Source organism: Balaenoptera acutorostrata, chromosome 4 (assembly GCF_949987535.1).
Source record: "Balaenoptera acutorostrata chromosome 4, mBalAcu1.1, whole genome shotgun sequence".
NCBI lineage: Eukaryota > Metazoa > Chordata > Mammalia > Artiodactyla > Balaenopteridae > Balaenoptera > Balaenoptera acutorostrata.
Window position 1 is genome coordinate 63,555,902 of NC_080067.1, and position 17,324 is coordinate 63,573,225.

At 41.2% G+C, this 17,324-nt stretch overlaps 2 protein-coding genes across 4 annotated transcripts in view; one reads left to right on the top strand and one right to left on the bottom strand.

Moving 5' to 3' along the window:
- The window catches only part of USP13 (ubiquitin specific peptidase 13), a 120,970-nt gene that overhangs the window by 94,462 nt on the left and 9,184 nt on the right, over window positions 1-17,324 (top strand). Inside the window, exon 20 of one of the 3 annotated variants that reach the window (XR_009008228.1) lies at window positions 8,551-8,714. The exons of the other annotated variants lie outside the window; for them this stretch is intronic. The gene's annotated coding sequence lies outside the window, so the exon portion shown is untranslated. The remainder of the gene's footprint in view (window positions 1-8,550; window positions 8,715-17,324) is intronic. 3 annotated transcript variants of the gene reach the window in all.
- Window positions 15,793-17,324, bottom strand: part of PEX5L (peroxisomal biogenesis factor 5 like) — a 278,603-nt gene continuing 277,071 nt past the window's right edge. The window contains exon 15 of the mRNA XM_007195375.3: window positions 15,793-15,968. Coding sequence (XP_007195437.3) covers window positions 15,878-15,968 — 91 coding nt within the window. The 3' untranslated portion in view covers window positions 15,793-15,877. The remainder of the gene's footprint in view (window positions 15,969-17,324) is intronic.

Sequence of the window (17,324 nt, forward strand, 5' to 3'; positions counted from 1 at the left end):
AACAGCAGTCTTATAACCTTGACCCTGTCGTTGCTCATACCTCCTCCTGATCATTTTCTGAAGGGCTGTCCGGATGGCAGGAAGAGGTGCCTTAGGCCCAAGGGGTGCCTTCCATCAGCAAGCACTTACATATGTCACTCTGTGCCGAGTAGGGCTCTAAGCACTTTACCTAAGCACTCATTTAATCCTCACCACACCCATTTTACAAGTGAGAAAACAGAGGCCTAGAAAGATTAGGTAACCTTGCTCAAGGTCACATAGCTCTTCAGAGGTGGAGCCAAGATTCAGAGTCAGAATCCGTGTTCTTCACCACTGTGATACCCTGCTTCTCGGGCTGTCCTTGCCTACAGAATCGGAGCCCGGCAGCCATCACCTCCTCCGGTCAGGTCCCAGCCTGCTTGGCTCTCAGTGTTATTTCCTCTGCACCCCCCAGACCTACAGCTTGCGTGCCTGGTATGGTAGCCACACCTCCAGCCTACTCATCTGTCCTCAACCCTCTTCTCCCTACTTCCAGGCCTTTGTTCAGGCTGATCCTTAGCTGCGAATTGCCCCTTCTTTCCCATCACGGCACACTGAAATCCTCATCGTTATTCACAACTTGGCCACAGATTCCATTTCTCTGGACCACTTTCCCAGGTTCTTGTCATAATTGGTCCCTCCTTACCTCACATGCTGGTAGTAATTATACCAATATTAACAATCCTTCCATTTGGGTCACGTTTCATCTTCACAGTAACCCTATGAGGTAGGTACCATTATTATCTCCATGCTGCAGATGAAGAAACTGAGGCAGAGAAGGCAAAGTAACTTGACAAGGTCACTGTGCTGGTGAGAAGTAGAACCAGAATTCCAACCCAAGCAGCCTGCCTGTGGAGCCTGTGCCTGTAGCCACTGTAACGTAGTGTTTGTTCTTCTGTTATTAGAGGTATCAGATTCATCTTGAGATAAAATTAGTTGGGTGAATACCTGTGTCTCCCAGCTGACTGGGAGCTCATGGAGGACAGAGGCTATTTTACTTTTATAAAGCTTGTGGTGTCCAGTGCATAGAAAGTACCAAGTAAATAATAATTGGATTTAATTAAATTTACCATAACAGCATTTGCTCCTATAATCGTATGGCTGTAGCTGTACTCATTAATGGTCTTACCAGACCTAACGCATATGTATTGATATAGCTCTAGAGACAGAGAGGGGGAGGGAAACTTTCTTCTTCTTTTTTATAAAATAGAAATTTCTTCACTGAAGTTGTTTTAATCCAACTAGACTAGAAAAGGAGGAGCTGTAGTTCTCCCGACTTCCACATTCATCTAAAGGGTCTTGTATTACTTTTCGGAAATCATTGGCTTGCTTGAGACATTAAAAGCTGTTACGGACAAGCATTATTCAATAATTCACGAGCAGGATTTATTATGTGTTACATGCCCATCGGTTCACTCCTTCCTTGATTTTCAGTAATGGACTCTTCTTTAGGGAAGGTGAGTTCTTGCAGAAGGAATACACCACAAGATGGGGCTGCTGTAAAGCTGCCAAGGTATTTGGCTGCAGAGGGAAGGAGAGTCTGATCATTAGGGTTTCCTGTGTTCTGATGGAGCTTGGAGGGACCAACCGTTCTCTCAGAGAAGGTCATTAATTATACAAAACAGCCACAGCCTCTCCTCGGGCTTACTGAACTCAGGGTGACCTGCAGATACTCCTGGGTTTTGAGTTGCATCCTTGAATAGGATGTCATGATGATGTTTTTCACCACCCTTGAATTTAAAGGCACTCTGGGCCAAACTCTATGGCTTTACTCCTCATCGCTCCCAAATTTCGGCACTTATGGGTGAGGGTGGGGAAGGAGACAGTGATGCACTATGAGAAATCACGTATGGGATATGCAGAATCTAAGGGCAGTAGGAGGTGAAAAATTTAATTATGAAAAAAGCATAAACCACCCTAACTCACCAAATGCATTCTGCACTGGATTTTATAGAAGAACAGACGTTTTTAAAGTAACCTTTCAGCTGTGTGTCTGGCCCATGGGAGGTGATCAGCAAGTGAATGACTGAATGAAGAATTAAATGAATGCCAGGTGGTAGTGGTCACAGGGGTAGTTTTTTAAATTACCTCCACTAAGTACCATTTGGAGGAATTAGCAGTGTACTGCTGTATTCTATTCTATTGCCTTTCACAGGAAAGGGAAAAGATGATTTCTTGTACTTTGCTGCATTAGCACCTGAACTCATATGTCACTTTTTTTCCTTTTACAAAAATTAACATTTATGTTGTTTCTTTTTCCTATAATTAAAAGGATGTATAATAATTTTAGCAACTGGAGAAAATACAGATATAGGAAAAGAGGAAAACGAAAATTACAATCCTGCTACCCAGTCATAACCCAGTCACTGTTAAATGTTTTGTGTATATTCTTTAGACCTTTCTTTGCAAATATATAAAAATGAATATAAAAATGTATATTTATAAGAATATAGCATTCTATTCTATACATGCTATTTAAAAAAATTTGAAGTATAGTTGATTTACAATATTATATTAGTTTCGGGTGTACAACATAGTGATTCAGTATTTTTATAGCTGACACGCCACTTATAGTTATTACAAAATAATGACTATATTCCCTGTTCTGTACAAGATATCCTTGTGGCGTATCTACTTTACACTATACATGCTATTTTATAGCCTGCTCTTTCTGTAACTGTGGGTGTACATTATGTAAATCTAGGTCATTGAACATATATTAATATTCCATTGTACCATAATGTATATACCTAATCAGCCTAGTTGTTGTTTAAATAAAAGATGATTTCAGAAAGAGTTTTAAATAATGGGGTTATTTGCACATTCAGAAGGTGATGGCAGTGATTTTTAAATAACACATTTCTTAGAGGATGAATGCAGTTCACAGAAGTACAACAAATGCCTCTTTCAATCTCTATTCAGGTGATAAACATTTGTTCAACTTTTCAGTTTCTTTCATTTCTTCCCTCCTCCACCCCCTCCCTTCCTTTTTTCTCTATTAAAACTAATGCTGTAATGAACATTCTTGAGCTCTCCCTTATTATTTCTTTAGGGTAGTTTTCTGGAAGTGAAGTTTTGGGGTCAAAACTGCGTATTTTTGAGATGTGAATACAGATGATCCCACCACCAACCTCCCCACCCCCAGCCCCGCCCAAAACACAGCCCTGTGCTCCTGTGCCCTGTCCTTCCCAACAGTGCTGTTGGCTGAGCACTCTTCATGTGTTTTATATCTTTATTGCCTAGTTGTTGTTTTTCTTGTGTTAATCGCTTCCTCATTTCCTTTGCCCATTTTCCCATTTTTATTGAGGTTTTTAGATTTTTTTTTATTGATTTGTATGAGAGTTTCAAATACTGTAAATTAGTTTGGGAAAACCTCGTAGCTTTACAATATTGAGTTTTTGTGGCCAGAAACATGTTACCCTTTTCCTTTGCTTCGTATCCCCCTTCTCCCACCCCTGCAGAGCTATACGGTTTTCTTTATAAACGTCTTCTGCCTTTCTGGTTTAGTTCTCAGAATTACATTTTCTGTGTTACTTATGAATAACATTTTTCCCCATTATATTTTCTCAATTGTTCCTGCTGAATTTTGGAAAGTTCCTGGTCTTGTAATTGGCCATTCTCCAGGGATTTGATTAGAATTACATTAAATTCATAGGTTCCACTCCGGGAGATGTGTTGTATTCTGTGTAGGTGTTTGCATTCCCAAAACATTGTTTTTTACCTTTATTTTGGTTGGTGAATTGGCTTGGACATTTGACTTGGGGGTAATGAGGACAATTTAAAGGTTTAGGTGATTTCTATTTAGGAGCAAAATGGAGAGCCAAAACAGACAAACCAAGTAAAACCAACAACAGTGTTTTCAGGGTTCTTTTGTAAGTAGCAGGATTGCTGAGCCAAACTTGTCTAAGCAAAAAAGGGTGTCTTGTAATATAAAAGCTGGAAAGTCCCAGAAAGGCTTGACTCTGGGCATGCCCTTGACCCCAGGACTCAAGCCCTTTTATATGAGTATATCTCTTGCCTCTGGGGTTGGTTCCAGTCTCAGACAGGCTCTCCCTCATAGCCACAAGATGGCTGCCAGCGCCTCCTACTACTGTATCTTTCCAGCAGAAAGAGTCGTGTCCCAGAGTTCTCAGCAGATGTTCCGGGAATGTGAGAGTCTGTCATGTACCCTCCCCTGTCGTCATGTCTGAGCCGAGAAGGGAAGGGTTGGTCTCTTCAAAGCCATGGTTTGAGTGTGGGCCTAGACCAGCAGAATTAGCGTCACCTGAGAACTTGCTGGAGATGCAGATTCTTGGACCTCACCCAGACCTACTGAATTAGGCCCTCCGGGGGCGGGCTTAGCGAGGTGTGGTTTAACAGACCCTCCAGGTGGTTCTAATTCAGCTTAAATTTGAGAACCACCATTTTAAACAGCAAGATTAGGTTACTCTTACTTTAAGATGGAGGATCGCGGCCGCTGGGACATCACTCCAGCAGGTTAACGCTGAAAATAATGACATGGTAGGTGTTTGAATTGGAAAAACAGTGACTGGGATTAAAGAAGCACTTGTATCAAATTCTTCCTTTAGGGAATATGTAATTAAAAATTACTATTGCCATCTTTTTGAATGAGGAAGTAATGTCATTGCATGAAACTCTTTCATTTAAATGTTATCTACTTTGATTAAAAGGATTTGTGCTATTAACACTTGGTGAAATAGTAGCTGTCCTTTATTGAATGTCTACTAAGTGCCAGGCATTTCCTCTACCGCTTTTCCCTGGCTCCTTACAGCAAGGTATTCGGATGAGAAAGTGGTAGCTGACAAGGTTACCGACTTGCTTATGGTAGGACCACCTTGTAATTCAGGTCTGGCTGATTTTGAGGACTGCATTTTCTCCTTTGCCCCCTATTGAGTCATCCTATTTCAAGTTTTCTAAATTGGAATGGAGGCAGGAGCCTGTTTTTCAGAAGGCTCTATTTATTGTCATGTCCTACCTGTTTTAAGAGCTGCACTTAACTTTCTGTTGAGTTTTTTAAATTTTTAAGAAGTGGGAAATCAAGTCATCAGTCTGACCTATCTGGGCTTCTGTCATTTGCAAAATCATTTCTGTTTCTGTGTTGCAGTTAATGAGCGTTTAATTTTTTTTTTTTTTTAAGAACTCACTGATTGCCAACGTAATTAAAATGTGATTAGTCTGTGATTACTCAGAACCTACGCTGGCCCCTTCAGCCTCATCGCTGTCATGGTGCAGACATCTCCTGCTGCAGCTGAGGATTTTCCAGCAAGGGGAGCAGAGAGACATTTCATTTACATAGTGGTGGGGCTCCCTGAGGAATGCAGCCAGAATAGGATCTGGAGAGCAGAGGCGCAGCGCCCAGGGAAGCCAAGCCCCAGTGGTCTATTTGAAAGCAGTACACACGTACTTAATACACCTGGGCTCTCATTCTTTTTTAAAAAAAATTATTTATTTATTCATGGCTGTGTTGGATCTTCATTGCTGCGTGCGGGCTTTCTCTAGTTGTGGTGAGCGGGGGCTACTCTTCGTTGTGGTGCACGGGCTTCTCATTGCAGTGGCTTCTCTTGCTGCGGAGCACGGGCTCTAGGCATGCGGGCTTCAGTAGTTGTGGCTTGCGGGTTCTAGAGCACAGGCTCAGTAGTCGTGGCGCACGGGCTTAGTTGCTCCGCGGCATGTGGGATCTTCCCGGACCAGGGCTCGAACCTGTGTCGCCTGCATTGGCAGGTGAATTCTTAACCACTGCGCCACCAGGGAAGTCCTAGGGCTCTCATTCTTATCCCCCATGTCAGCACCTGTGCTTTTCAGTGGTGCTCTTGGAAGTTAAGAGGAAGCCACTTTGGAGTAAACTAATTTACACTGAAGTATAGATGACTGAGAACTATTAAGCTTAGGGGGAAGTGTTTGATATTTGTTGTTTTAGGCAGTACACAAATGAGAAGTCCAGGTGGATTGGTAATTTCGAGCTGGCTGGGGCTGGGGAGGCAATTTGTAGAGCTTTTAAGATTCTGTCCACGTTATCAGCTGCCTTGAGCTGTTACTGATTTACTCAAATCCTCCTTGTTCTCTTTTTGGGAATTGAGTAGTTTTCTTAAAGCTCCAAATCCGCCCCCAATCCCCACCACACACCTGAGTCTTTTCTCAGAGCAGGACTGAGGGAAATCAAGCTGTTGGGGGTGGAGACTGTTTGAAGATATAGGGTGTTTGTGAGTCAAATGCTGGTCAATTGGGGATGACATTTTCCCTTCTGTTGTTAGGGGTGGGTTATGAAACACATTATTCAAGTTAGGAAGATTCAGTTGGAAAACTCAGTTTTGGTGTCTCACCAGAAGGCTGCAGAGCCCCGGGGTCTTGGTGGTGGTTTCGAGGAGTCTTTTGGTGTGTCTGTATTCTGAGCACTCTGTAGACTGACTGACTAACGTGTCATGGCCTCATGATAACTACTGCTTTTCAAGTGGATGTAGATGCTATAATGGTTTATAAAATATAAATTAATTTAACTGCACTCCTGAATCTAGAGTTTGCTTTCGGTCATGATGTGTGGTTGAACTATAGTTTTCAAAAAGGTAAATGATGACTGTCACGTACATAAAAACTGAACACATACTACAGATTTTCTTTGACTCATTAATTAGGGAACCAGTTAGTTGTTATTACTGGTTCAAAAGCATCTGAAAAGCTATTTAAAAGATACCTAAAGATAATTTGATGGCTGAGTTAGATATAAAACTAGTGTCTATCAGGATCATGACTCCTTGAGGTTACAGGTGTTGACAGAAGAAAGATGCACAGCCCGAAAATTTCAAGTGAAGTTTTCTGCGGGGACCTTACTGAGGACTGTAGCTCTGAGGAACTGCTCTGAAGAGGTAGAGAAGGAGCCAGGATATATAGGAGTGTTTTGCCGGAAGAAAAACATGTAGTCGAACATTAAAAGATTACTGCTAATCACAAAGAAAAGACATCTCAAGTTAATGATTTTAGTACTTTCTTATGCAGGGGAAGATGCAAGAGTCTGGGCTCATTGAAATTATTCCTTAGATATGCATCTTAACTGTCTTTCTAAGACACCTGCAGGGTGCACCGTGGTGGGGTAGCTGAAGTGGCTGATGCAGGCTTGATCTGTGTAGAGCTGGAATGGCAGACAGCGTTCCCTTCCACAGCACCCCCTCTTGGTCATAAATTCGACCAAGGTTTAGAGGGCATTTGGTGACCAATTTGTCCCACGGTATTAGGAAATCTCATGCCTAGGTCAGATGGGGATTTTGTTGACAGGCCATTCAACATGCTATTTTTGGATCAGGCCCTGTTGATAACCTAAAATTCTCTGGATCATCTGTCTTACTAGTTTATTACGATCCAGGAAATGTTTTCCCTTATTGGTTCTTTACATATCTAGAGTTGTACTAGTACAGTTATTCTATATAGAGTTATATATGTGATCAGTGGCCTCAAGATGTTTAGCCACCATTAATTTTGTCAGAGGCCTGTTTACACGTCAGGTAATGCAAGAGACAACAATCTTTTTTTCTAATTTTTTAAAAAATTTATTTTTTATTTTTGGCTGCCTTGGGTCTTTCTTGCTGCACGCAGGCTTCTCTCTAGTTGCGGCGAGCGGGGGCTACTCTTCGTTGCGGTTCGTGGGCTTCTCATTGGGTGGCTCCTCTTGTTGCAGAGCACGGGCTCTAGGTGCGCGGGCTTCAGTAGTTGTGGCACTCGGGCTCAGTAGTTGTGGCTCGTGGGCTCTAGAGCACAGGCTCAGTAGTTGTGGCGCACGGGCTTAGTTGCTCCGCAGCATGTGGGATCTTCCCGGACCAGGGCTCGAGCCCGTGTCCCCTGCACTGGCAGGTGGATTCTCAACCACTGCGCCACCAGGGAAGTCCCAAGACAACAATCTTATGAAATAGAATATCCACAATATAGCTAGTAACATTAATAAGGTCATAGTACAGCAGAGAGATACAAAACATAAGCAGTTTGAAACAACAAAGAGAGAACAAATTAAAACCATGATTAGTATAACTAGTTGTAATCTGGATTGCAGTAAGCCATCAAGTCCAGAGGGAAGCCAGCTGGAGAAGCCAAATCCTGGGGGGATCAGGTAGAGAGAAAAAGATAATGTTTCATCTTTGTTTACAAAGGTAAACTTTATCAACATGTTGTATGTCATAGTTAGCATAAGAGGAAAGTTTTTCTGGAAAACAAAGATTAAAAGCCACTAATATTTCAGACAAAAAGGCATAAAATTATAAATTATATTTATCATTCAGTTCCATGTGATTAATTCCTGTTGATCTAGATGGAGCCATCAGGTTTTCTATTAGTTTTGTAATTTCTTACCTGGTTTAGTAGTATGATCTAAAGGTCATCAGAAACTTATATTTGTCAAAAAGTCCTTTTTATGGATCTTCTTGAAGATCTTCATTTTGTAAAAGCATCAGAGTAAAACAGTTATAACAGGGAAGAGCCAAATCTGACTACATGTTGGATCTATTTCTTTTACTTTAACCTTTGCTTTCCGATGCTTTTGTTCACTAAAAGGATACTGTCTGTACATAATGGCCTGCCTTGGGGACCCTGCCCCTCTGCCTGAATGTTAAACCAAAGTGCCTTTGTTCTGGGAAACATCCGGACCCTCTCCAACTGTGGATGGCTACAAGAAAGAAGAAATGAACACATCCCCTCCCCGAGGCTGGCCATTCCAGGTGATATTTGCAAAACTTATGGCCTTTTTACTTTACTTCCTCATCTCCTCCCCCTCTCTGTGCATCCAAACTGGCATCCAAACCCCGATAAGATGGTTATTTTGAGACTTTAGTCAAAATATTTAGTCAAAATATTTAAAATATTGAGACTTCAGCCATCTTCTCGGTCTGCCGGCTTTCCGAATAAAGTCGTATTCCTTGCCTCAGCACCTTGTCACCGATTTATGGGCCTGTTGTGCGGCGAGCAGAGCAAGCTTGGACTCGGTAACAAGTTTGGCTTGGCCAGCCAGGAGCCTTGCTGCTCGTGGCCAGCCGGCCCCGGTCAGGGAACACTGGGGCAAGGCCCTGGCTGCCGCCAGGACCATTTGTCCTGAGGGTTTTCCCTTCAAAATTACCCGAAGCGGCACCAGCTACCCCAGCGCTTGGCAGTTGAAGCAAGGAACCAACTTCCGCGAGTCCACGGACTCGATTTTGTAGAGATTGGTAAGTCTACCCAATTCGGTAACTGGTTCGTTGGTTGTGGTCTTGATCTTGTTTTGGTTTTGTGTATCCTTTTGTGTCGCTAGTTGGGGAATTCGATTTTGTAGGGTAAGTCGCTCCGGCGTGCACACCCCGGAACATATTCCCCTCTCAGTTTGGGCTTTTCCTTTACGGGATAAGCCAGTTTGTTTGATTGGGGTACCCTGTTGGAGGGGGAACTTGTCATCAGACTCTACCTGATTTGGGACCGGTTCAGTAGGGAACTAGTTTGTTGGTTTTGCAGGGTAAGTCTACCCGATTTGGGAACTAATTCGTTGGTTTTGTAGGGTAAGTCTACCTGATTCGGGAACCGTTGGTTTTGTCTTGGTTTTGTGTGCATCGATGCTAGAATTTGTTTGGGCCTTTTGTGTTGGAATTTGTTTGCGTCTTTTGTGTTTTGGTGTTATCAAACTTATAAAAAATGGGAAATACTCCATCCATCCCGAAGGAGAGCCCTTTGGGGCGTATATTAGATAAATGGGCTTAAACATAGCCATGAGCCTCTAAGAAAGACGTGATGTACTATTGTAATAGAATGTGGACCCAATATGTAAGATCAGAAGAGCGATGGCCCCTGAATGGCTCACTCAATTATTACACGATCTCGCAGTTAGAAGTGTTCTGCAAAAGAGCAAGCTGCACCGGCAGTTGTTCCAACTGCCCACCCCCCATGCCACCATGATATTCACTGCCTCCTGTTTCCCCTACCTGTGGGTATCAAATAGAAGTTTCTTTGTTAACCCTTGGAGCACAGGAGCCTGATTTAGTATCACCAGCTAAGACTCCACAGGGCCCCCAGTTTGGACTGGGAGCCGCTTCCGCAGCAGGGCAGTTTCCCTTGCGCTGATATCCTGTAAGAGGCCAGGGGGACTCCCTTGGACTTGAGGCGTCAGATTCTAATTTCCCCACAGGAGCCCCAGGTAACTTTGACAGTGGGGAACAAGTTGATTGACTACCTTCCCTATTTATCTTAAGAGGCTTGTAAATATTAAATAAAGGAGAAACAAAGTCATCCTAGGAGAAACTTGCCTGTATCTTTGAGATGCAAATGTCCTATCCGGTCTTCTCAGGAACCCTCATCTCTGCCATCTTTTTAAAATGCAAACTTTGAAAAGAGGGTAAAGTAATTTAGAAATTGACTTGTCAAGGCTAAATAAAAAACCTAAGTGTCTTTTCTATAAAAATTCAGCCATCTAGACAAGTGAGCTTGATTTGTTCCATCTGCCAGAAACCTAATTTTAATCCAACCTCTGTTTGTAAACTGATGGGTTTTACATTGCTGTACCTGACTCAGGGCTGAAATTTTGAAATGAGAACTATGATGTCTCTGTGTGCTTGTGTCCTTGTATGTGTCTTTGTCTTCGGATAACATTGCTGAGGCTGACTTGTGGATGAGCTCTATTTAATTGGCTTAAAGAAAAGTAAGCGCTTACAAACCAAACAATTCTAAACACAAGAAAAATTAAGCTAAATGAGTTTCAGTTTCATGTGAACTGAGACATTCAATATTAATGATTGTTGATCTAATTAATACAGACATGTCATTAGAGTCATCAGGTATAATACTTTTATGGTGCCTAGGTTTAATATAAGCTAAATAAAATCTTGTTATATCTGTTGCAAATTTGTCAGCAAGGAAGGTAACTTGATGTGAAGAAACTTTTAAGGAAAGAAAATGCAAATGAGATAAGAGCTTTATGTGAACTTTTAAAAATATCTTTTAGGAATGTCTATCTAAAATTAATCTCTCCAGATATTTGACAAATTGAAAGTTAGAATTGTGCTAAAATGAGTTAAGTGATGGAAGTTTTATGGAAAGTGGACCCCAAGAAAAGAGTTTTGTTGTTCATGGTCAGGATTGACTAAGTTTAAAATAAGTTTGAGTAAATAAATTTTAAAAGTAAGCTGTTGCAAAACTTGAATGTGGCTTTTCTCTTTGTTAAGAAGACAAGGTTTCTTAAGATTTTGAACTGCCTTTGCTAACAGATTTTAAGTTTCTCTACCTTTTAAGTGATCTGTTCTATATTTGCCTTTGAAATCTTTTATTGTTACTTAGGTTAAGTGAATAACTATTGTTTCACAGTGACATGTGATCCTATCTGACTGTTTTAAACCCTTTTGACATTTTTTTGACAAAACTTCCCAAATCACATTATGAAGCTCCTTTGACCTCTAGCTAACTTTGGGATGCTTCAAAGGGCCCCTGAAACATCCCAAAGAGAGATATTAACTAATTAGGTTCACTTGGTAAGTTGAATTACATGGCAAGTGTTGTCAAATAAGTAATAAATCTTCTTGGGTTATATTGTATGGCAAATGATACAGGTATTCTAGAGATTATATGGAGTTCCTAAAATTTGGTATGTCCTGGTAAAATGTTATCAGTCATAATTCTAGTTATTATCTGAAAGTGTTCCATGTCACAGCAGTAACCAAGTTACTTTGTCAATTGCATTGTAATCAGATTTAAACGTGCCTCCTTAAGTCTTTGGTCATTATAGACAGTTATGGTTTCACTCTGATGCCTTTGCAAAAATGCTTCCTCTTCAAGAAGATTTATAGAAAGGAGCTTTGGATAAATACAAGTTTCTGACTTTCAGACCATAGTGGTGAACTGGGTAAGAAATTGAAGAATTCTAATGGGAAACCTGATGGCTTCATAAAGCTGTTAACAAGAAGGATTTAGTTACATAAGACTGAGTAAACTGGTGAATATGGTTATAATTTTTATGGTTTCTATCTGAAAAATGGTTTAAATCTGTGTTTTCCAGGTATAAGGAAAACCTTCCCCTTAAACTAATTATGACTTACAGTACTTTGGTAAATTATACCTTTGTAAGCCAACTGTGTGTGCTTTGTGTCACCCTGCTACACTCTGTCTTTGTCAATGTTACTAGCTGCATTACTTATATCCTGTCTGTTTTATAAGATTGTTGTCTCTTAAAGTACCCAGTGCATAACCAGGCCTCCAACGAAACTTCTATGGCTAAACGTCTTGAGGAAATAGATCACATTTAGAACATAAAATAATTGTAATAGTGTGATTCTAGGTATGGGAAGAAGCAACAAGGGAAAACGTCTCCTGGATCATAATTAGATAGAGGATCCAGAGAATCTTTAATTATCAATAGGGCCTAATCTGAAAACTAGCACCTGGAGTGGCATATCAAGAATTTTCGCCTGATCTGGGATGAGCCTCCCAGTGCCGTGAGACAAATTTGATCATGAAATGTCCCCCAATATTGGTCAAAATCCTGACCAAGAGGAGAGGATCCGAGAAATGGAATATTTCCTGACACATCAGTCATTAGTGATTGCAGCCCTCCAATGTGAGCCGTGAGCCCTGAGGAAACTCAGGGTATGAAAATACAGGAAACAGGCCCCAGATAGCCGAGGTGCATATCAAAGGAGTGATTTCAGTGAGCTCAGACTCTTGCATTTTCCCATACATAGAAAAGCGTGGAATTCCTTAACTTGAGATGCTGCCTCCTGGGATTGAAGCCCTCAAAATTCCCACTGAATAGATCATAACTCTCAACTTTTAGGTTGTGAATATTTTTTTAAGACTACAGGAGTAAAGGAGACACTTTCCAGAGAGGAACGAAAGAAACAACATTTGGAACACTGGCACTGATGGCGAACACTCCCGGGAAGATCTATCTGACTTCGTCACCCATTTTTCCACAAGATTGTGGAATGGACATTGACATTGGGGAATTGTAACAGGGAAGAGCCAAATCTGACTACATGTTGGATCTGTTTCTTTTACCTTAACCTTTGCTTTCCGCTGCTTTTATTCACTAAAAGGATACTGTCTATATACATAATGGCCTGCCTCGGGGAACCCTGCCCCTCTGGCTGACTGTTAAACCAAAGTGCCTTTGTTAGGCAAACATCCTGACCCTGTCCATCTGTGTGAACACATCCCCTCCCTGAGGCTGGCCATTCCAGGTGATATTTGCAAAACTTATGGCCTTTTTACTTTTCTTCCTCATCTCCTCCCCCTCTCTGTGCTATAAAAGAAACTGGCATCCAAACCCTGATAAGATGGTTATTTTGAGACTTTAGTCTGCCATCATCTCTGTCTGCCGGCTTTCTGAATAAAGTCGTATTCCTTGCCTCAGCACCATGTCTCGGACTTACTGGCCTGTCGTGCAGTGAGCAGAGTGGAGCTTGGACTCGGTGACACAGTGACAAAAGACTTAAAATGGCATGGTTAAGCATATTATAATGCAGTTGATAAGAACCTTGGTTATTTCTAGGACATACAACATTTTAAGATAATAACCAGAATTATGACTGGTAACATTATACCAGGATATACCAGATTTTTAGGAATTCCATATAATTTTTGGAATATCTATATTAATGACATTTACCCATATAATATAACCTAAGAAGGTTTATCACCACTTATTTGACAATGTTTCCCATGTAATTTAACATACCAAATAAGTCTAGTAAGTTTAATACCTCTCTTTGGGTTGTTTCAAGGGCCCTTGGAAGCATCCCAAAGTTAGCTAGAGGTCAAAAGGATTTCATTTAGAATTTGACTTGGGAAATTTAGTCAAAAGATAGCAAATGGTTTTAAAACACTTGGTCAAATAGGATCATAGGTCACTGTGAAACAATATCTATTCATTGAATCAAAGTGACAATAAAAGATTTTAAAGGCAAATACAGAAAGTTACAACAGATTACTTAATAGATAAACTTTACAATCTGTTACCAAAAGCAGATCAGTGTCCCAAGAACACTTTGGAGGGGGCATCTGCAGTGGCTGTTGGCTTGATCCTTGTAGAACTGAAATGGGAGGCAACATCCACACAGGTGGACCTCGTTTTATTGTGCTTCGCTTTGTTGTGCTTCAGAGACGTTGTGTTTTTTACAAAGTGAAGGCTCATGGCAATGATGTATCAAGCAAGACTGTTGGCGCCATGTTTCCAACAGCATTTGCTCACTTAGTATCTCTGTGTCACATTTTGGTAATTCTCGCAATATTTCAGACCCTCCACCAGCAAAAAGATTACAACTTGCTGAAGGCTCAGATGACGGTTAGCATTTTTTAGCCTTAAAATGTTTTTAAATTAAGATATGTACATTACTTTTTTAGACATAATGCTATTGCATACCTAATAGGCTACAGTATAGTGTAAACATAGCTTTTATTTATATGCACTGGGAAACCAAAAAAATTCATGGGACTTGCTTTATTTCGATATTTGCTTCATTGTGGGGGTCTGGAACCGAACTCACAATCTCTCTGAGGTATGTCTATATATATTCCACTGGAGAGAATTTTTCGATATCTTTCCCAGACAAAAATCTACAGCTTAACAAGTAACTTCACTAAGTTTGGAAGCTTTCTTTAATCAGTAGTAAGTAGTGAGATGAACTAAGTTCATTCCCCTAGACCAGGGACCAGCACATTTTTTTTCTGAAGGTCCAGATAGTTAATGTTTCAGGCTTCATGGGCCATACACTTGTCATCTCATATTTTTGTTCCTCTTCTTTCCCCCTTTCTTCTTGGCAGCACAAAAACAGGCTGTGAGCTGGATTTGGCCTATGGGGCATCGTATGCCAGTCCCTACCCTAGACCATCCTTGGGTGGCCTTTCCTCCACATGATACAAAAGGGCATTCTGCCTACCCGTTCTACTTTCCAAGTTTGCATATAATTTTTCTGACAGTGCTTTCTCAAAGAATAAAATCAAGTTCAATCCCTTATTATGTTGGGTGGAGGTGGTAAAATTTTGATGTTAAAAAATTCTTCGTATTAGAAAGGTTGTGAACGTGTTCCTAAGTTCAGAAAAGGACGGGTTTTGTTGGGAGAGGGAAGTGGGGATGCGAGTTTCAGACGGTTTAATTCTGGCTTGTTAGAGGGACTCTGTTGGCCAAAGTGGTTTAGGCAGTTTTGTCCAGTTCCTCCGGGTACTTTGAAAGCTTCCCTGTTGAAAGTCTGTTAGCGCAAGTTCTTTTGCCCGACGCACAGTGAGACCACACAAACCGAAACGTCGGAGTTTGGAGCAGAGGAAGGTTTATCGCAGGGCCATGCAAGGGAACGGGTGGCTCATGCTCAAAAAAAACCCCGAGCTCCCCCCACAGGTTTCGGCAAAGCATTTTTAAAAGCCAGATGAAGGAGGTGTGTCGCAGGTTATGTGATCAGCCCGTGCAGTTCTCTGACTGGCTGATGGTGAGGCAACAGGGTGATGTCACAGGGGTTAACATTATCAATCCTCGGGCTCCAGGAGGCCTGGGGACCATGTGCTCGTGATCATCAAGTAGTGAACATCTTCCATTTGGTGGGGAGTTTTCACATCTGTAAAACAACTCAGGAAATGTGCATCAAATACTGCTGTCTAGGTACAGAGAGGAGCTAAAGCTGAGGATATGGGGAGGGGTCTGTCCCGGGAAGGCCCCATAGGGTCCTGCTCGGTTACAAGTCAACATTTTTGAACTGATTTACCTTGCTTAAAAATGCCTTTTCTATCTAAATAAAAAAGGGTCTCTGTACTTTTTGAGAGTGTGGTGATGCTATTTTTGGGGGGAGACCTCTGGGAACTAGGAGAAGAATCAGCAGTGGCTTCCCTGTCTGGTTTATTCACCTTGACTTTCTCTTTGGAAACAAAGATAAATTGAGATTTCTTACCTGTTGAATTTTTGCAGATTTATTGAGATTCTCTTTTGCTGTTGGTTCCTAGCAGGAGGCCTTGAATAATGCATGGAACGGTCGCTTCTATTGATAAACAGAGTTAATTTTAATTATAGGACTAAGATTTATGCTAATCTTTTTTCTTTATTTTTATGATTTTGAGTATACACGTGAATTAATTGCTTTTAACTAAAGAGGGGAAAATGCCTTTGGGGGTTTAATGACATGTTTGGGTGTGTTGGAGTGTATGGATTTGTTCTTTTCTCTATGTCTGTCTATTTTGTTAAATGTTGGCTTGTTGGTATCTGAGCAATGTTTCACTGAAATGACCCTGGCTTATGGTGAGAAGTGTTCATTAAATACTCTGTTCAGTTATTTAAGGCATTGTTTTGGGGGACAGTTTCTCGTGAGGGAAAAGCCTTGGTTGGAGGATCACATACTCGCTTCATTCCATGAAAATTCTAAGAGGGCATCCACCTTGTGGGAGACCAGCCCCGTATCTCTCAAATTGAAGATTTGGAATTTGATATAAAATTATTCCTAAAGAGCTTTAAAAACCAACCAGGGTCTAGGAACATGAAAAAGTCTCAGCCTACACTCTCTCTTGTTTACTAGGGTGGGGATGGGTTCTTAGTGATGGGGAACACTGGGGAGGGCCAACGAGGGTAGGGTCCCTGGATCACTAAGTGCCAGGCAAAATGATTGTCATTCACAACTGTTTTTGCCTGGTTTCTGTTTCAAACCTGTGATTTTTTTTTTTTTTTTTGGTGTGTGTGTTTGGCGGGGGGGGGGTTGTCAGCGGATGTGATAGCTAGCGACAAAAACTTAGTTAATGATGGGAAAGGCAATACCCTCTTTTTAAATATAATTATTTCACTAATTTATACCCCAATTTATACTTTGGTAGGGGGTTTATAAAAATGTATACAATATGAAAAGATAGAAAAACAAGTGAGGACATGGGGTGAAGGGAGCCATGCCTACTGCATGCTAAGCACTGTTCTCTGTGTCTGGAATATTCCAGTAAACAAAACAGACAAATGAAATTTAAAAAAAATTAAATATTTGGTGAGTTTATAAAACTAAAAAAAAACCCCCCAAAAATCCCAAACGAACTTCTCGTCCTTATGGAGCTATATTCTAGCCTGGGATAAAAGGAAATAGACAGTAAGTAAATACACAAATAAGTATGTGATATGGTGTTAGTTTGAGCTCCGTGGACAACAGTAAAACAAGGTTGGGGTGAAGGTGGGGTGGACGGAGGGAGGAGTTGCTATTTATAAGGAAGGCCTCTCTGAGATGACATTTGATCTGAGACCTCGATGAAGTGAGGAGTGGATCATATGGCATCTGAAAGAAGAGTTTCAGATAGAGGGACCATAGGCGTGGGGCTTGAAGCCCTCTCTGTCAGTGAGACAAGTAGCCGGTGTGTTTGAGGAG